At 39.7% G+C, this 21,266-nt stretch overlaps 1 protein-coding gene across 6 annotated transcripts in view; it reads left to right on the top strand.

The window, feature by feature from the left end:
* LOC136430454 (cytoplasmic polyadenylation element-binding protein 2-like) overlaps positions 1-21,266 on the top strand; it is a 37,153-nt gene continuing 15,887 nt past the window's right edge. For 4 of the 6 annotated variants that reach the window (XM_066421102.1, XM_066421098.1, XM_066421101.1 and 1 more), the window contains exons 1-2: positions 1-1,316; positions 4,924-5,031. In XM_066421102.1, coding sequence (XP_066277199.1) covers positions 362-1,316; positions 4,924-5,031 — 1,063 coding nt within the window. In that variant the 5' untranslated portion in view covers positions 1-361. The remainder of the gene's footprint in view (positions 1,317-4,923; positions 5,032-21,266) is intronic. The other 2 variants (XM_066421097.1, XM_066421100.1) reach the window with 2 other exon arrangements.

Below are 21,266 nucleotides of genomic sequence, written 5' to 3'. Positions count from 1 at the left end.
CCGGCTACTGATTCGATTCCGTGCACGGACCACCATATTTTTAAAGCCCCTTGTTTTTATTGCCCACGAATTCACACACTTCGTATTGCAAAATTATTGACGCTGTGTACGAATGTTAACCGTGGTAGAAAATATTTGGAAAGTCGCTGGTTCGTGAATTAATATCGGAGTGTTTGACTGCAAATTGATATCGCAGCGCGTGATCGGGGGCCGCCTTGAGACGGCCGGGGAACAAAAGCTGTAGTGAACAGCAGATTCTTCATTCGGCTTGTAGGTACGTGGCGTTGGACGGTGCGCCTGGACTGCGTAGCTAACATTACCACCATAAACAGGCGCACAGAGCAGCCGGAGCCACCACTAGATGGGGGATCTCGATCTCGGTCTACAACTGAACACAACAAGTAATCACTCCCGGGCTCTGTCACCTCTGGAACTATACCCGGACGCGAGCACTGCCTCTTTGTTTTCACCGCTGTCTCCGAGCCCTACCCAGACCATGCAAGATGATTTGCTGGCAGAAAAATCGGCTGCTAAGCAGCCAACGCCACAACAGCTCTCGCCGAATTCCGAACAAGCTACAGACAACCTGGAGGATCAGCTTTCTCCGGGGAGAAAGTCCCGATCGCCGGACCCGAGCCCTGTGAGTAAGGAGAATGCGGTGAACAAGCAGCAGAACCACCAGCAACACCAGCCGCCGCCGCTACAGACACAGACCATCGAGTCGCCTCTCCAGCTCGGCTGGCAGGACCCGACCGTCACTTCACCAACCAACTTCTGGTCCTCGGCCGCAGCAGAGGACGGCTTCATGCAGGGTATTCCAACCTTGAACGGTACCATTCACTTCCAAAACTTCCCCGGCCCGGCCCCTGGTCCGAGCCCGTTGTTCGGGGGAAGTCAGCTCGCACCTCAGATAACCTTGCCGGCTGGGAGTGCTCCTGGCCAGCAACGTCGGTCACCCAGTCAACAAGCTCACGGTTTCCCTCGTCAAACCCAACCCAACATGTTTTTGCAGAATAAATCTGGTTCATTTTCAGTCTGGAACAGCCCACAACCGGCTAGTATGTGGAGCTCCACGCCGGCTCAGAGCTTCAACCCGTGGGGAACCTCGGGGCAGCAGCGCCGGTCTATGGCCGCTACGGGTACCCCCGGGCCCATCGCCCCGATCAAGAAGCAGCAGCAAGCCCCCAACGTCTTTGCCAAGACTTATCGACGCTCGGCTTCCCTGCCAGCTAAAGGGCCGTTCCCTCAAGGCACAGCTCCCTTCGACTTCACGGGAGGAGACGACATTTTTCGTACGGACATGTACGGAGTACAGGTAAGCACACAGAACAACATGGCGGACATGGCTCCATTCATTCTGCCTGCAGGAAACAGCCGCTTATCTGTGGGCTGTAACATGTGCGATGTGTGGCTTACGGAGCCGGACGCACCCACAAACAGACCCTTCCTCTTTCGTTTTCAAATAAATCTAAACATAAAGACACATTTCTGACTGGAAATGTACCCCCCGACGTTCAATATCGAAACTACGCCAGAGAACACAGCGGCCATCAGTATGCCGGTCACAAGACACGGTGACGACAGCAACGACGACATAAGCAAAATTTTGTTTTGTCTCAAAAATCATATTTTTCTATCATAGCGCAAGTCTTTATCCTACGTAGTGCTCAATTCATCAATTATTATCCAACAGACCCAACTTATTTGACCAAATTTGATGTTTTTCTGTCAGGAATCGAGCGAAAACAGCAGACCGGTTTTGAGGTTAAAGTGGGGTGGGGGGTGGGGCGGACTTGTCTTGTGATCCAATATTATTACCTCTATACATGATACATGTACAAAACCCACCCATCTCCCGGGCCTGTCTTTTTCCCTAGCACTGTTATCAAGTCTGCTTTAGTAGATTTGCTTAGATTGTATGTACTTATATTATATAATATCGGCCTTTATGGATAGGGATATTTCACATCAGTGGGGGAGCTGTAGTCAATATGCAATATGGCAGGAATGGCATGGCCCCCAAAAGGGGGTGGAGCACTGCTGGCAACACCATGTCCGGATTGGATGGATAGATGTGATCATCATCGGAATACGGACGACCTATTCTTCCCCGCAGAGTCAAAATTTGTTATCGTTAATGGGACCGCAGAATATTGGCTTCGTATTTGGTAATTTCACTCATTGTTGGCACACCCAACATTTTTACCTGTGCGAGGTGAAATGTGCAAATTCATTCCTGTTTATTTGCCCGTAAGCGTTGGAAAAACAAATATAATTTTGTCCTTCTGAATCCTGTTTTGTGACGTCATAACCAAAACTACCAACCCATTCTGTTACTGGATAAAATCCTGTGGGGTATAGTGTGATCACTTATGGGTGGTTAGTTTACAATATCTTTTTATTGTATTGTGAATATACTGTTAGTTTACAATGTTATATATGGCTTTGGTGGATGGTGACCTAATGTATCATTAGTTAGCCCCGCATTTTTGTTCCATGGCAATTTTTCATGAGGAATTATGTATTGGCCATGAATTTTTGTCTATTAATGGCATGATGAAGGGGATTGAGTGAAGGGAGTAATGGCTTGGTGCCTAATGAAGCAGGCCAGGTCCCACCCCTTCTGGCAGCTGTGCCTTCAATAAACTATTCCCAGCCCTGCCACCAATCACCCTCCCCTGAAACAACACACTCTCCTGGAGCTGTGAAGTCAGGAGAGTGGTGCATGCGGCAGTGGGTGAAAATCTCAAGTTGACGACAGAATCGCAATGTAGCTTTTGTCCATTCTGTAACCTAATGTATATTTCTATTTTGGTCTATAAACATGGTCAGCAGAATAAAAAAGATATACGAATATCACCCTCAATCTGCCGTGCAGAGGTATACAAACCCAATATTGATACCAGAATCACAATGTTTTTGTCAGCCATGTAAACTAAACTAGTAGTTTAAAAATGATGATTATGAGTATAAAAATGGTCAGCAAAAAAAGAGATGAAAGAATATCACTCTTAATTAAGGTTGAGTTTTATTGGTATCCAAAATCATGTTGTGTAGAATCTGAAAGTGAAACAGAAGTCCTGACATGGTTTTTCCTTGATTAGACTGGACCAATATCCACCATACTGAATATTGAATCTGGCTGCTTTTTATAAAAGATGGGCCTTTCTTGCCCTGTTGTCAATGATTGTTCCCAGAGGGGTGTCCGACCCCAGCGAGCAGGTGTTTGCATTTTTGCTTCCCCTGCCTGTATGCACTGTCCATTTTTCTACCCCCTCCCCCTGTCTTTCTACACCAGGATGTGCGCTGGGCGGGTTAAACGCCTGAAGTGTTTGTTTATAGGTTTTGTCCCTTTTTCTCTCCTTAACATCCTTGAGTAGCATTATTTAAAGCACACATAAACAATACAGAGAGTCAAGACTTGGAGGAAAAGGCATCGGAGATCAATAGAAAATTGGTGGTCACAGCTGCAGAGGATCCCATTGCCGAGATGCGATAGTTGGGTTCCAATATTTCTCGCTGTATGCGGATGACTTTTGTTTCGTCCAATCTGTTGTCGCTGAAGATTGTAACATACATAAAGTAATATGCTAAGCCCAAAGCCCCCAAAATGTAGCTGTGCTCTATACCCTGATTCTAGACTCTTAGCACTGCAAAGTACCGGTATGGTGAACTGTTGGTTGAACTATGTAACACTAACAGTAGGTCAGATGACTGTCTCAACTAAAAATTGAGCCTCTGTTACAGGCATTGACAGATGCTACATTCTCAAAAGAACTGGTGTCCCCTGCTACTAGTGCTAGTGTGGCCGTTAGCATTGTGTCAGCCACAGGCCTTTCACACAGCAAAGGGACACATGGCAGAAATGAATATTGATAATTTCAAAACACTTAGTATCGAAAGAATGAAAATCTGTCGGTGTCAACATGAGAATTAGTTTCAGCGATTTTCAGCTAATTACTCTGAGTCTTGTGGCGCCGAAAACAGGGCTCGAAATACACAGTCTCCCTAAAAATTTTGGGAATTCAGAATAAGAAGTAGCCGTTTGGCCATTTAATTTTTATTGGTTATGGGCTTAGGCAGCTCGAAGAAGGTTAACAACTAAAGCGATCTTTCAGAATATAGACTCAGCTTCTTCAATTACACATTGCAGAAATAGAACATTTTAAATTCAGGCCCTGCAAAAGTTAATCTGCAGGGTTCTTTAAATGTGTGCTTGTGGGACAGTATTGTTACGTGATCCCCCTGGTGGATTAACTAACCAACTAATTGACCTTTTGTCCTTGCCAGCATGGTGTCACATTGCCTTTATCCTCAATCATAAAGACTTCAATTTCCTTGCTCTACTCCCCACTGAAACTGTGATAGGATCTTATAGCCCTTATGAAGGATCATGGTGTCAGAAAAAGCTGTATCAATTCAGAATTTTGAAGAACTAAGATGAAAAGGATCTTAAAGCTGGTAGAAATGTGTATGTAGCATTCAGATTTTGATTTTTATAGCCTCTTTTCGACCTAGACTATGATAGAGTCCATTCCAAGTCACCCCAAGGATTTATTAATCATGTTTTGATAATTCTGAATAATTTTGGAATAAAAGAATGTATCTGAGTCATAGTATTTCTAAATCTTTGAAAATCATTATGTCATAAGGCATTGTTAGTTCCTACAACCACTGGACAAACCTCTGAGTGAGCGAAGCAAAGGAGGTGGTTATAGGAACCGACCATGACCACACCATATGCACCACAGCAAAGTTAGTCATTACCGTTATACCTGGGGGGTGCTGCACTAGAGATTTCTCAAACCCACTGTTTTTCAAAGTGGCGGATTAATGTTAATGAAGGTTACTACTTCTAGTACATCCATTTGTTTGTGCTGCTCTGTGCTTTATTCTTATTTTTGTTGTTATTCCGTGTGCTGGCATGGCAACAGGAGCGACAGCAGAGCGGACTGGACAACATGCGCTTCATGGAACACCAACTGCTCGACATCATCCGCAACCCCGTCGACCCTGCTGAACACTACAAAGGTACGTTTGCCTCTTACGTATCAGTATCTGTTCCTTCATTTGCCTCTACCAGGCTCCAGACGTGGCTGGAAAGAGTAGAAATCGGCCAAATAGACAGATAACATACTAGAGGAGCTGGCCATCTGATAAATACATGGCAAACCGTTTTATCGGCTGGCCAACTCCTCTAGTATGTAGGTAGTATCATTTCCAGCCATGTCTGGAGCCTGGTAGAGGCTATATCGTTATAGTCGGTAAAGATATAGCTGGTATACAATGCACATGTAGATGCCCTTCGGCGTAACACACCAGCTTTGCATGCGGCGCGGCAGCAGCTGGTTATATTACCCTGAAGATGCGTTTCAAGGGGTTTTGAAGCGTAGATCATCACATGACTTTGAAGAGTTGCTAAGGCCGCACCAACTTCATTTAATTTTTTTCTGCTTTCAACAGAAGAAAAAGATCACATCTTTATGGGTATGACTCAACCCCAAAATGCTCATCTTTTTGGCACCAACACTTTAAGAAAGTTTTTCCATTTATGTGTGCATGAAAGATTCAAAATTAATTGTTTCTAATCTTGTGATGTTGCAGTTGGGATCTATTGCTGGATGCCTGTGTCTTTTAGCCTGGTGTCCAAACCTATTATAGCTGCCGAGGCTCTTCGTCCTGTTAGTCTCACGCAAATAGCGACAAAGAGACTTGGCAGTTATGACAGGTTTGGATACCAGGCTATGTTCTTCTTGGCGTTGATTTCACTGCTGCCTGCTCCATTAGTTTCCTGTGAAAAAATCAAGAACGGAGAAATGAAATTTGTGTGGCCGAGAGAATATTTGTCCTAAATACATGCAAAAGTGACCAGTGGGTCTGCTTGTAGTATTCCAATGTATTATTCATTGAATTGGCCAACACACTGGCAATTCCCTCGTTGTTGATAACATGGGCCTTGAAGTGTGTGAGCTGTTTCGATGATACATTTTGTATTTTACATATTCAACACTCTTGACTTTGAATTTTCATACGATATGGTTTTGTAGAAACATCATTCATAGTCTTATGATTTAACAGAAGATACAGTTATACTGTTTACATTTATATTTATCTCTTTGATAATGAATTTTGGTAATTAGCATAAATGTTGTGGGACATACCATAGTTCTTTTTGCATGCATTATCTATTTTACTTAAATATTCACTCTAGTCTAGATAAATACACCTGCACATAACATTTTAAGTAAACATGGAAGACATTATTGAAATAATATTTGAATATATTGAGCTATCGGGCATGATATGATATTCGCTTCTGCGATATATTATTGGACCAGCACATATTGGTATAGATTGATGCGTCACTTTACATTAAATGCCTTGCACCGATCATGTTACGGCATAGCGCTGCATTATACCAACTTTTGCAGCGTTACAAAATGGTCTCCTTAATGTGCTCTAGTGCTGCAAGTTGAATGCAGAGATGCAGTTTTTATGCAGTGCTCAAAATCGATGTAAGTCCCGGCCAGTGCAAAAAGTACTTCGTCTCCAAGTCCGGCTATGCGAGGTTGGCCGATATAGGGCATGCAAGAATGGGCATGGGCACAGAGGCCATTATGGTGGCAGTCCATTTGAAAGCAGGATGCTGTATTGTATTGTGGTGCTAGCTGCGGGCACCCTTGATATCAAACCTATTTGGCAGCCAGGCCAGAGCCGTTTGGATCAATAAGCTAATGCTCACGCAAATCCTGCCAGAGCCCGGGCTCCAATCCAATGGGGAGAGATGCTGACTGAAAGTCGCGAAAGATAACATTAGATGCTCATTGCATTAGCCATACATATACATCTTACTTCTTTGTACTTCTTGCAGGTACAGTGTAGAGAATCATGACCCATGAGGGGAGTTCAATACATTCTTGCCCTCAGCCAGAGACAAGGGGCACAACTCAAATTTGGGGGCATGAATATTAATCATTAAGCCTTTTATGAATATCCGCCAAAACTCAAATCATTGTGGTTATTACTATGCAGCCTTGTTGAAAATCCGTAGGTAAGTGACGAGAAAAACGTGGGTGAGAAAGAACTGTGTTCAGAACTGTGTGGGACGATTCTCGTGTTCCTCATGCCTTGATATCCATGAATACATTGTCAAAATGTTTGAAGAGGAATCCCTTTGTGTCAGAAAAGAAGTGGGTAGGTGACTTTACGCAGATCAAGGAGAGCCTTAACGTTGGCCCGCACAACACAGTTCGCAGCTCACTTGTCCATGGTTTTTCCTTTTCTCTCCTGAACGTTACTGATTTTCAACAGGGCATCACCTGTAAAGTACTGATCACAATGATTTGAATTTTGGTAGACATTCATAAATGGTTTCATCATTCATGAATATGCTCCCAAATTTGAGTTGTGCCCCTTGTGTCTGGGTGAGGCGAGAGCTTTCTGAATGCCCCTCATAAAATATTATAAATAATGTGATTTGAACATACTTTCTGGCAGAGGTTACTGATTGCTTGTGGGACAATCTACAGGGCCATAACTGAAGCAAACCCTCCTGGAGTCCTGTTAATGTATGCATATTCATTGATATGCAAATGAGAAAATGAGAGAAAAAAAAGAAAGACAGGTTGATCTCAGAATAGGTAATGCAGTAATAGGGTCATGTACATTTAGGAGCCAGTATATGCCAAGCTAGCTCCATGGTGTGTAGAATTTGTTAAATAGCTAGATTATAAGAATGGCAACCCACAGAAGTTGTTCCGGACTTTAGGCTATAATTGTACAGTATTACTAGTATACCCTATTATGGAAATGGGGTACGGCATTAGGCTTTTGTACTTTCATTTCTAAAACAAATCCATTAATTACAATTACACAATTGTCTAGACCAATCCTGAAACTCCCAAAACATTGAGTCGCAATCTTTTTGTGTGTTTGTTTTGATGTTAGGACACAGTAAACTAATTTCTTGATTCTTGGATTTCTGGAAGTAAAATTAAAGGAGTAGACAGGCAAAATAGAAGTGGAGATTAAAAACAAATAGGTATCCTGTGATAAATCCAAATTAATCCTACCGCAGTCGACATAAATTGTATCAGGCTGGTTAGTGTTTTAAAGAATAAGTTTTGAACTTTAAATGCAGTGATAAATGATTTAGAAAAATCTGGAAACAACTAGGAAGACAAGAGCTTTCTTTTACTGGTGGTTCCGAAAAAGGAGCATTTTTGGGTCATTGATAACCTGAATGGATTGGTACCTGTGATATTTTGATTTTCAAACCAGAAAAAAAAGTGAAATCCGAACATTCAATAGATTCTTCACTTTTATTCTTACACATCTTCCTTTATTTTGGAATTGCCTTTGCAATTGGCATTCTGTGACATCAGTATCCGTTTTCTGATATTTTTTTTGTTCAATCCATTTTGCTCACTTTGCAGCTAGTGTTGCTTTGTACCCTTTTTTGGAAAACCTTTTTTTGTGTGCGTGAAAACTGACAAAAATTGATGCGGGGATGTCATCCATATCTTCGAATCAGCATGGCCTAAGCAGAAATTAGATTTGGTGCCCATGTGGCAATACCCAGAATAGAAACATTTGCATCAAGCCTTGTCAAGATTTATTCATATGTCTACCAGTCTTATACCCTTTTTCTCAGAAGACAATGTTTCATGATCAGTTGATTTTGCTGCTTTGTGGACAGTGAATGTGGCTAACACGATAGCAGATGTTGTGACGTGAATATTATGAATGCTTAGGCAAGGTGCTCATTGACTACGAACATCAAACATTCTTACTAGTTTAGCTCTCTGTTACTAGAAAATCTAATGCAAAAAAATGGCATGCCTTTTTGTTGTGAATGATGTTAGTTCTTTACCCTGGAGACCCACACTTAACGTTTAGAACCAGAGAAAGATGTGGTATTTCCCACATCCATCCAAACCTGTTTTAGCCTCCATATTACAAGAACAGGAGTATCACTGAGGCTTTGGGGAGGGGTGTGTGTGGCATTTTGATTGATTTTTCTGATTGCCTAGACTGTTTTTTCAATCGTTGCCATGATTTTATGGCTCCAGTGTCCTCCAACACCAGTCCAGTTGTTACTATGACTCTATGACTTCTTGAATAATGAATACTGAAGGTCCTCTACAACTACAACTTCAAACAAACTGAAGAAAAACTGAATACATGTACTTGTAACATGTACAAGTACAAAGTACAAGGTATATGGGTCTAACATTATGTAGGGATTACACTTCAACTAGTAAAATATCTGAGAAGTAAACATTCACTAATGTATTTACCTACTAGTATTTGCTTAAATAGATAATATAGGTATTCGTAAGGAAATCCATTCATGTAATATAAAAAGTAATATATATATATATATATGTATGTATGTATTTATCTATATATACATACATATATTTACATACACATGTATATATATTTAAGATGCATATATGAAATATATGAAAACCATAACATTTGCACAGTATTGCTTTCTTTGACTACCATAAAATTCTTAGAGAAACAAAAATGCATTTTCCAAAAGCACAAAAAATGTCCTTTAAGTTCAATCATAAAGCGTAAGACCCAGCTACCGACACCTGATGTACTGTCAGCTAGGGCAGCATTGAGCTGTCAATCACGTCGGGCAGTGGAGCTGTTCTAGATTGTTCCAGTGCCCGGCATCCGGCTTTTGTAGTGTGCCAGAAGGAACAAAGTACAATGTACAGCATCGGGCGATAAACCCCGGTCAGGAGCCAATTCAGATCCGACAAAATCTAGCAGGTAAACGTTAAACATACTGAAACCATAGTCACATCGGTTGCTATCAAGAATGTTTCAAGGAGTTAGACTTTGTGTATTAATGTTACATGTGGCTATGACTTTTACAAGGGAAACATTCAACCTAGTGGCAGACCTGAAGGATGTTGCATTTTTTTTTACCTCCATGCAAATTGGAGGTATTGTTTTGGATGTGTATGTGTGCGTGTCTATATTTGTGGTCAGTATAACTTAACAGCTGGATGGATTGTGAAGATATTTGCTATGTGGGTGAGATGTTGGGAAGGTAAAGGTCCAGGTCATGTATGGGCCTCCTGGTGGCTGTCCTTGGTATTGCAGCAGAGCTTCCAGTTTTTGTATCTTTTGTTCTGGACATGCTATGGTCTTGATTTTTTGGGCTTGATTTTTTTTTGCCAGCAGATAGCTTTCAATGTCAGGAAGAAGTGGCGTAGGTTTGCCCCCTACCTCCCCCCTGCAGCTTGCTCTGGAACTGTAGAGGTAGTTTTGTTGCAATCTGTTAGAGAGGATGAGTAAACAAAGGAACAATGGATTTCCATGATATTCGGCATGCAGGTAGCTTAGTCAGGATGTACACAATACTCATTTGCATAATTTAATGATACAAGGTAAAATAAGAGATTTACAAAAGCTCTGAATATCTCTCACACTGCACAGAAGAAAAGTGTTTCGATCTCTGTCTGTACACAGTACTTCTGCACACTCTATTCAAGTGTAGTGGTGACATACACATGGCCAGCCTTGGTACATGTAACATGGTCCTTCTGGCACTTCGTTTTAACAGTAGTGGTGACATACGAGTTGTCATTGCTTGTGCACTTTAATCTAAACAGCAGTTGGGGTGGTGCATCTATTCATGGTCCTCCCTGGAAGTTAATTCAACTCAAGTGGTGACAGATACATTGTCCCCTTGGTACCTCATTCTAACAGCAGGAGTGATATATACAGAAGGTCCCTCCTGTAGAACTGTAAATCTATTTAGATTTGTGGCACTAAATCTAATGCCATAATGGCACTGTGAAAATCAGGAGTTTCTAATGCTGATACTGATAATGATAAATAGGTGACAAACTGTCTTATAGTTTTACAAATCATATTTTGAATTATTTCAAAATACAACTGTTAGTAGACAAAGTGTTTGAAAATCATTGCTGAAATGGTTAAGCTCCCCAACGTTTTGACATTCGGAATGAAAGAGGTGTGAGTTACATGTACCGGTAGTCATGCGACAGTCACATGTGCTTTTACTAGGGGGTTTGTATTTGTCCCTTGGGCTCAACAAACACCATTAAGTTCCATATGGGAGAGCCACCTAATGTAGATGTTCTTTTGACATTGTTAAACCCTGTTGCACTTGCTACTGTATCATTTTTCCCAGGCCCTAGAGAGGATATATTGTCTGTAATATTGACTCCAATCAAAAACTTATTCCAGATTGATCTTTAAGGCCCCTATTGTACTACTTTTGTAGGATCGTAATGATTAAAAAAGTCAGTGTTTTGGTCATGTCTGTACGCAGTAAGTTGAATCTACCTTATATTGATTTACATAGTAATCTTCATATAGTAAAAATGCTAAAATGGGAGATTGTTGTGCTGTACAAACATCTTGTAAATCTGGGATTTTTCTTCAAGTAGATTAGTCTAACACATACACATGTAACGTACTGGTAACCTTTTTGTCATAGCTAACAACCAAAAATGTGAATGATGAAAATATTAAAGTTATGTTACTTAGGATCCTGGAGAATATTTTCAGTTTTGGTGCCAAAGTCAACCTTTAAAAGGCCACATGTTTAAACTGTGTAGCAGTTGTTTTGTCTTTAGCCCCGTGAAAATGGTCAGCTGCAAAAAGCCCCTAGTTCCCTATTGACCGTCTGTTGCCATAACACAAGGTGGCAGCCATTCATCCAGGAATCAGAGAATAAAAGGGATGCAGAATTCATCATCTTGGCAACAGCGGGACCAAACAATTACTGTTGGGATAAAGAATTAAAAGCAAAAAGATCTGTCGTCAGGAAAGGATTAATAATGGTTACTCGCTGCAGCAATATTTAAATGTAGTATGCAGTTTATCCAATATTAGACATTTTGACTTCCAGTAAAATCTTTGGCCTGTTTTGTATCTTTCATGGAGTTTACACTGCAAAATATGTGACTGTGAAACATTGATCCAACTGTGTACAGTGTATTAAACTGATAATTATGTACCAGTAATTGTACACAAATAGACAAAAATGTCACATCAAGTAATGATGAGTGCAATATGGGTTTACAAGATCTTGTCTTGAATCGTAAACTTTACGGTAAAGTAAAATGTTTATTGCTATTTACAATGACTGCAATTGCAGGATGTAAACAATATTTCTTGAACATCCTGAAGTACAGTATTATGTCTATTGGTACTTTAAACAATATATTTTATGATATATGAGATATAACACAAAATGCTGTTTTGGAGACCAGAAAAACACTGTTCATAATCCCACTATGATGCTTAAGTTAAGAAGTAATGCTGTTATCAATCAAGTACTACAACTACAAGGCTTTATAATATTCTTGTAGCTTTAGTCAAACATAAAATGGCCATGAAAAATTACTACAAATCTCACATTCCATCATGCACTTAAGTAAAACAATAAGTCGTGACTCGGCACAAAATGTGAAAAAGTCAAGTGCACAACAGTAAACAGAACAGTGAGGAAAGTGTAAAGTGTTTGTTTACTGAGTCAGACTTCCGCCTTAGTGACCTCTGTTTGGCACACGTCGGTTCTTAGAAGATATAACAGTTTTTGACAACAAGGAACAATGTTGTACATTGTGATACTATGTACACATGTTGCATATTAAAGACATTAAAGAATACTATTGCAGATTTTGATGAATGACTTTAAGATCAAATGTAAGCATGAGAGGAATACAACTTTTTTGTATAGGGTAAGAGTTGCCTTTTCAGGTTTTACAAAATTTAGCTAATTTAGTTTACTCTGAGATAGCATTTTTGTTCAACCTTCATTTGTTATTTATCATTTTCTTTTTGATTCTTGGATAGTTTGAAATTGTGAATGACCATTAACAGTACAGTTATGGAATGATAATGTAGATCTAAATTACCATTGCCACCCAAGAATCTGCACTACATGTAGCTAGATAATTAGCCCTTAAATACATGTGAGTGTTTGGGTTTGCAATGTTGATTGTTTTGGTACAAACAAAAGGGTTGACTGGCGTCCATCGCTGGATGCTGCAGCTCATAAATGTCAACTCTATGTGTGAGTGAGTGTGATGACCAGTTTGTGTGGCTGGAAACACGTTTATGGTGTGGTTCTTGTTTGGTTGTACAAGGCAGGAAGGGTATGTTTAATATGTAGCATTTGTTAGGGTGGGTGTGATGTATTATATGCCTGCGTGGGTGTGATGTATGTACAGTGTATCTACCAGGATGGGATTGCTTTGGTATTGCTATTGGTTGCCTAAGCATGAATATAAATTGTGAGATTCATATAGATTATGAAATTCAGATGAATTTTACTTAAGATATGCAATTTGGTATGGAAATTGTATTAATTTTATGGAAAAATAGTAGTTGATATGAAAAAACTAAAGAATATCATGAAATAAAATGACAAACCAATATGTAAAAAAAAAACTTTTTATCCGTACCGTCTAACCAAGAAACGGAATAGGTTTGGTGTTAAAAAATGGCTATTTTTACATCATGGTTGGTCACTTTTTCATCAGATTAAAAAATTTTTCGCAAACCTGTCTCTGTCACATGACTGTACCTAAAGAACCCTAGCTTATCTGCTGCGTGTTCCTGTCAGGAGTTGTCATTCCAGTGGAAACGACGTTATAGATGTTGTGTGCCGCATATATAATGTGACCTTAGCCAGGATGACGCCACGTTCTAAGGTTGTTACATATCTGATTGAAACTTACGACATGCTATTATGATCCAAAAAAATATTGAATAACAGCAAGCAGCAGTGCACATAATCGTTAATCTTGTTTTCTTTGTTGGTAATTTCAGTCCATATTTCATGCATATTAATGTCTTGTTGATTTTCTGTACAACTTATTGGATTAGGGATAGAAAAGACGTATAAGCAATAAATTTTCCATCCACCCCTGATAAGAAACTCATGTAAAAGACTGAAATTCTACTGAAAAGAAATGCTGAGAGAGCAAGGTACAGTATCTTCCTTTGTGACCACTCCATACAGGTAAATGGATCTGTCTTGGTCTGTTTTGAAAGACAGCATTCTTATTTCTTCTGGTCAATAATTGATGAAGTATAGACTTTGATCAATGAATTGTGCTTATTCACAAACCTAACACCTTCACAATAGGGGTGTAACATTTTGCAAAAGTTTTAATTTTTACATCTGCAAAGTCGGATTGAAGAAAAGAACCAGGGCTAAAAAAACTGGGTGCAGGTGCACTTCTGTGCGCCCAAAACTGGAGCTGTGCACCTAATCTTTGACTGTGGGGTGCACCAGTGCACCTAGTACTAGTAGATATTTTTGTAGGCTTTAGGGTGAAGTACTATTGTATACTAGTATGCAGAAAAAAGCAATATAACCTTTGTTGTACTTTTATGTTTGGAATTTAGCTATGGAATAATAGGCAGAAAAGAGGTAGTAGAGTTTGTAATTTCGTTATGCTGATATTCTACTTTATTTTAGGATGTGCACCTTGATTTTTCCAAAAATGACTTTCGAGCCGTGTGTTCCCACATGGATCTGTGGCTCGGTCCAAATGATGCAAATTAGTTGTACGGCTCTGATGAGCACAGTTTCCTCAGGCGTATTGAAAATTGATTAATAGTATTAATATTGAATTAGTGCACAGATGCCAGCCATGTCCAGGGGGAATTTTGTTTTCAATGGTTTTTAAAGGCACCAAAAATGCAAGAAGCACAAAATAAAAGCCTTTTTTTTAACTTTGAGTTTGTAAGCAATACAGCTTCTGAAATACTTTATTTCTACCTTTTGATGTACTGTATATGATTAGCATTATGCTCATAATGTTTCCAAATATACATATACAAACAATTTGTTCTCTATTAACTTTTTGTAGGTTTTCCTTTTATTATTGAGATATTAAAATATACATGTGTATGTGATAGCTCCAGACATACATGCATAAAACAGAACACTTTCTTTTTGATTTGAGCCTTTTATGTGTAATATTTATGCTGCATATGGTAGCGAAATTGCATCATTACGCATCGTTACGTTAAGAATTGCAAAATTGAATTACATTATAATGCATGGTGGAAGCAATGCAACCTCCCAGCTTTTAGAAATAAACGCAATGGCCACAAAATTTCAAGAACTCAAAACTGATACCACAAGGCTAAACATGCCATGTCATCTGGGTAATTTGTAATAGAGTGACTCTGTGTGATGTTTTGATGACAATCTGTGGGGGCAAACATTCCCCCATCTCCAGGGAAGGGACCATCTGCAGTCTAACACAGACACACCCTTCAGGCCGGGAATGGGCAAACTCTACTGCCTAGCAACTAGGACATTTGTAGGAAGGTTTGGCACTGTGTGCATGTTTTAAAAAAAAATCATTAGCCATTTTAGAAACTGTAGTTCACATCATACCAAGGTCATGAGGCATCAATTTTATATAACAGAAAAGCAACGGTCTATGAATTTACATCTAGCTTTTATGAAATTGACATCTGGTAGAGGGTTGGCCAATCAGAAATAAAGACATCTGATTGAATTGGGATGTTTCATTAACTACCTGGATAGGTGGTGCACGACATGACCGGAAGGATCAGCAGATGCGGAGGGCACGTCTTCTCAGTAAAGAGAATAAATAATTCACACGCCGTACAGTAGAACGATGGGTAATTGTTGCCTTATATAGCATCCATTCCCTACTTGCGCTCGTTGAATCAAAACATCGAAATTTTGTCGCAATGAATTTGTACAACTAAAGTTCAAGGTTGATATCAGTGAACCCTGTGGCCTATAGGTGGAATTGTGCGACCAACTCACTCCAAGGTGACCCTTGGAAAATGCTCTGTGTGACGCACTTCAGTGTGTAACGGGGTGAAAACAATTTCCACAGTGATGGACCCCTGTAAACATGAAACAGGATCATCTGTGAATACATCATGAATACAGATTTTATTTTCTATGCCCTTTGTTTTTACATCCGGTTTCCTATGCAAGCGGTCTGTGTGCATAAACATGAAATGATTTATTTTTAGGGACGTAAGGTTTACGTCCGAAATTGAAACATTGTACGCAGAGTTAGGACTGAATTACCGGCCGTAATTTTGAATATATCGCGGTACATAAGTGCTGCGAACAGCAGAAAATCCTATTTTTGGTAAACCCTCCCCTTCCCTGGGGACGACAGTTAGTCGTTAATACGGGTAATGTGGAGATTTCCCAGGAGCCACCTGCCTGCATTGACGTCAGACCCGGTCTCCCCGCGGAGGATATTATTGCCTCACCTCCTCTCCGGTTAGCTACTGCAAAATTCATGGAAGTAATTTTGTTGGTTTTTCAAGAATTTTATGAAGCAGGTCCCGCAACATATACTGCCTTTTTCTTACCTAGGTAAATTCCGGTATGGGTTTTCAGAATTTACAGCCGGGATATGAGAACGGCTCTGCGGGTGATATTATAGACCCGGTAGCGCAGGGTTGATGGATTGACTTCTTGGGACGGTACCAGGTCGGGGGCGTGGTCGGGTTTAAATTGTGCATGGGGCTGTTTTTGCAACATGGTACTGTTCCACCTGGCAGAAAGGTGTCATATCGTGCCATATCTGTACTGGAAACAAATGTTAGATCAAAATTACATAGCAAGAAGAATTATCAAATAAAATAAAATTATCGCAAGGCACCATCATATTGTAATTGTTTCAAAAATAAAAAAAATAAAACGTAAAAAAATTGATTAAGAGAATGCTATACATGCAAGTTTGCGATCCATCATCTAGAAAAAGCAGATATGAAACAAAGCAGATGTAATTTTGAGTACCGGTATCATATTCAAAGATAAAAGGTCATTTGCATTTTTTGCCAAGTTATTTTTGTTGTGATTTGATAGGCTGGGGGAATAAAATATGGCCAATTATGACTTGATGCATCACTAATGATGGTTAGAAAGTAGCGTCATTGATTTTGCTTCATTTTGCCTTATATCAAAGTGTATTTTAGACGTATCGCACGTTTGATGTTTTGCAGGCATTCTATTATCCTGACTGCTTCTTGGAGATCATAATGCTCATTACTATCACTCCACCTACTCGTAACAATCATCATGTAAAAAACTGAAATAAAGTGTGACAAGATAATCCACAGATTAATGGAATGTCTAGGTTTTTTTTAGGTTGGGAATCAGGGGAGGTTTTTAATGCATCCTCGTGTATAGCAGGCCCCAATTTCCCTGTGGAGTCATGTTTGGTGAGCCATCGCCTATCACATACCTACAGGCCTTTTCAGTAGCACAGATGCTGGTTTCATGCATTATTCTCCTAAGGAGGAAAGCAGTGTGACGTAGTTGGGTAATTTCCGCTGATTCCGTATGCATGTGGACTGTTGATGGGTCTCAAGTCATCTGTATAATGTGCAGAATCAAAAGAAAGGAAAACAACACAAAATGGATTCTGTTCTGGTTTGTACTTCCCAAATACAGTCAAACCTGTACAAGTGACCACCACTACATGTACATATCAAGGACCACCCTTACAATGTGGCCACTTTTTGGTGGTCCCTTAGCTAATTTTCACCATTCACACAAGCCTTGAGAATCCTGTCTATAGTGACCACCTGTCCACAAAGACCAGATTGTACCTGTCCCCTGAGTGGTCCTCAGTTTTGACTCAGTCAATTCTGGATTCAGCAAGCACTAAAGGGACTGAGGAAAATGGCTGCTGAGGACAGGTGGTTGGTCAGGACAGGGTGGGTTAATGACATGTATGTAAAAATGGACGGGACTGTTTTAATGTGGCTTGTGACTGGAGGTGGTTGCTCAACCGCCCTTGCATATACATATCATGGAAGGTTATTCATCTATATTACCTGTTGTACTTATTTCATTGAAGATTGATTGATTATTTTGAAAAGTCTTAGTACAGCTGCAAAGGCAGGTGTTCAAGAAGAACAGACAGCTGTTACAGCTGGGAGCAAATAGGGGACATGTCACATGTCAAAGCTACGGCAGGTGAATTCCCATCATGCATTTAGCTAGGATTTACCCATGTAATTTACCCACCGTTCTTTTCCCTCTGGTTTTGTAAATTGTTTGCACATGAAGAGGGGATGTTGTCTGTTTTATTTTTTTTACAAGAATTTTGCCTTTTTTTAGGGGTGTGAAAGTTTTATTGTATCAAATTATATTCCTCCCATTATTGGAAATCCTTTGGAATTCATTGTATTTGCATTGAGCACACGAAGTGGAAATGCAGTCCCAATGGCTACATATTGGAGAAGCCGTTGGACATAATGGCCTGTTTGCGGGAAATTAAAGAGGTCATTCAAGGTGGCAAGATGGTGGAATTGAGGTCATGTTAACGACTTTGCAATCTTCATGCTTAGCTTTATTGGTTACGACTGATACTTGTCATAAAAACCACGAGACTTGAGATCTTCTGATGTATTTTACGGATTTTTGTCTTTATTGCTTTGATCGTGTGCAATATACATTGGTAACCTCAAGCAATCTTTCTTTGAAATATTACGCAGATATACTTGCCTATAGGCAACACAGAATTGAGTGAAATTTGAAGAAACTTTTCTTGACACATCTGATTGTTAAACATACTTTGGTTTGATGAAAGAATCATAGAAGGTTACAACATTTGGCCCATGTCATATACATAGTGTATATATTATAATGATATTGATATGCAAATGAACATTACTGAACTCAATTCAACTTTACTCCCTCACCCTGCATGTGCATACTGCTTTGTGACCTTTTCAGTCCCACAGACAAAAATAGCAGCACTGCATTTGAGTGTCTGCCACTTCATTATGTATATTCATTTGGTAGTCACAGAAATACCGACTGACAGACACACACATAGACAGACACGGACACAAGCCAACAACTATACTTCGGTACCATAGTGGTGAAGTAAAGGCTACTAACTACTAGGTTTTTCTCTTATCTGCGTGTATAGCAGCAAACTTCATCATACATCCATACTAAAGGATCTGCAAGCTTTCTTGAACAAGATAGTGTATCCATTTACATTTCTTCAGACCCCACGAGGCAAAAGTCGCTTCTCAAAAAGTCTTGTCCTTCCGACATTCAGGATGTCCTTGAAACAAGGTCAATGTCAACCTGACGCTAAGCTATGTGGAAGAGCGGTTAGACACTGAGTAAAGAATGAGAATGGTACATTTTAATGGTGCAATTAGCGGAAGAAGGGCTGTGATATGCTTAATGTTCCGTGTACGTTATCAGTATGTTGTGAGTACAGCTATATACATGTAGACCTCACGTGATCAGTTACTTCATGATTACTGCAGTACTAATCTGTGCAGTTTTTGTGTGTTCTTCCCATGCCGGCCCCATCTTGTAATCCCGGTGTGAATGCTGTAATAATCATTTGGAAAACCATGAATACATCGCTGGCAATAGTGTTTCAACCGCTAAAAAGTGAAATAAACCTGTAACTGTAGAGTGCGACAGATAATTTCCTCAGTTGTGTAGTAATGCTAGAGTATCTAATTTGATTATTTTTGGGTAAGAATATCGTTGTTGTCAAGAACATCTGATTTGATTATTTCTGGGTAAGAATATATTGATGAGGAAAGAAGAGGTTTGTAGGCGTGGGGGCGTGGGTTGCTCTGTAATATTCCACTGGCAGATATTATAGTGTTTCAGTCCCCAGAAAAAACCTGTATGATTTTCCTGGAAGTGAAGTAATGCTAGAGCATCTAATTTGATCATTTTGGGGTAAGAATATCATTGTTATCAAGCACAGAAGACGTTTGTAGGCGTGGGGGCGTGGGTTGTTGTTCCGGGCCTGTGGCTGCGTACACACCTACGTCATCACCCCACCATCCATCCATCACACCCCCACCGAGATCACGCATCAGTAATGCCGGCATAGCCTTCGCCAAGGTGATCCTCACCTGCCAAGTCTCCGGGATAAACTTGCCAAGGTCAAGCTAGCTACATGTGTCGGTGCCTGGCTGCATTCGAAAGGGAAATGGCTCGGTCGCAATCTGCGTAGTTTAAATCCGCATCTTGTTTTGATCATCCATCAAGGGAGCTATTGGTCCCGCTAAGCCTGATAGATGTGTTTACGGGAAAACGCAATATTACTTATGTAAGGAGGAGCCATGTTCTGGAAGATATTGTTTTTTTGTTTACGTGCAGCAAGGCCGACCAATATTCAGCCTGCCGCTTGATGACGGACATCGTTTTACCGCGGCATCAGGCTAATTGTAGAGGAATTATTTTGATGGAATTGGTTGGGAAGAAAATTAATGTTCTATTCTTGATCAGCACTGATTCTATGCCCCAGCAACCTCTTTATAGGATTTTCATAATTTTTAATTCTTTTATGGATAAAGGGGTTACAAATGATCAGAGAAGACTAAAAGTAAAAAACAGAATAGACACAAAAAATATGATAGATGCTTTAAATTGATGGGGCAAACGTACATGTACTCAGCAGTTTTGAACAAATAGTGCCTGGAGCATTTTGGAAATGCAATTTCTAACGTAATATCCAATATTGCATCGAGCGAGCCTTCACAAAATGTTGTTAATTTCCTGACGTACATGTACGTGTTGACGTTGAAAATTGTTTTCTGCTGTCCTTCCTGGAAATTTATAACATTGAAAGGAAATTGGGAGGGTACGTGTGTGTAACAGAAGTAAAGACATAAAAAAAAGTCCTAGATTTTCATTCCAGTGCCCTTTATTACATGCATATACCTTACCATGATTGATTATACCTGAATATCTTTTCCATTTAGCATCTTGACACCTTTTATTTGTTTGGAGAAGACATTGATACATTCATGATATAATAATAGGACTGCAGACATTGTGTTCTGTAAATGATTTAATTTCTTTCACCTTGAAGAAGATAGCAGCTGTAAGAAATCATGACACGTATAACCTTGCTAAAAGTGATTTTATTGGTCATAATATAGTATCATGACACCTTTTATTTGTTTGGATAAGAGATTAATACATACATATATAGTGTTTATAGGACTGTAGACAATTTATTCCGTGAATAGATTCTATCGCCTTGGAGAAGGTAGCAGTAAGAACTCATATGCATGTACATACATTTCCTTGCTGAAGATGATTTTATGGGTCATAATATAACAATTTATTACAGTGTCATTTTACCTTTTATTCTACAAGGGGACACAATACTGACAACATATATCTTTTCTACTGATTTATCTTTTACCTCAGCATTATATATATTTTGTAACTTTGGACAAGTACCAGT

The sequence above is a fragment of the Branchiostoma lanceolatum genome, chromosome 3 (assembly GCF_035083965.1).
Source record: "Branchiostoma lanceolatum isolate klBraLanc5 chromosome 3, klBraLanc5.hap2, whole genome shotgun sequence".
NCBI lineage: Eukaryota > Metazoa > Chordata > Leptocardii > Amphioxiformes > Branchiostomatidae > Branchiostoma > Branchiostoma lanceolatum.
The sequence above is the reverse complement of the archived record's forward strand: the minus strand, read 5'-3'. Positions and strand labels throughout refer to the sequence as shown.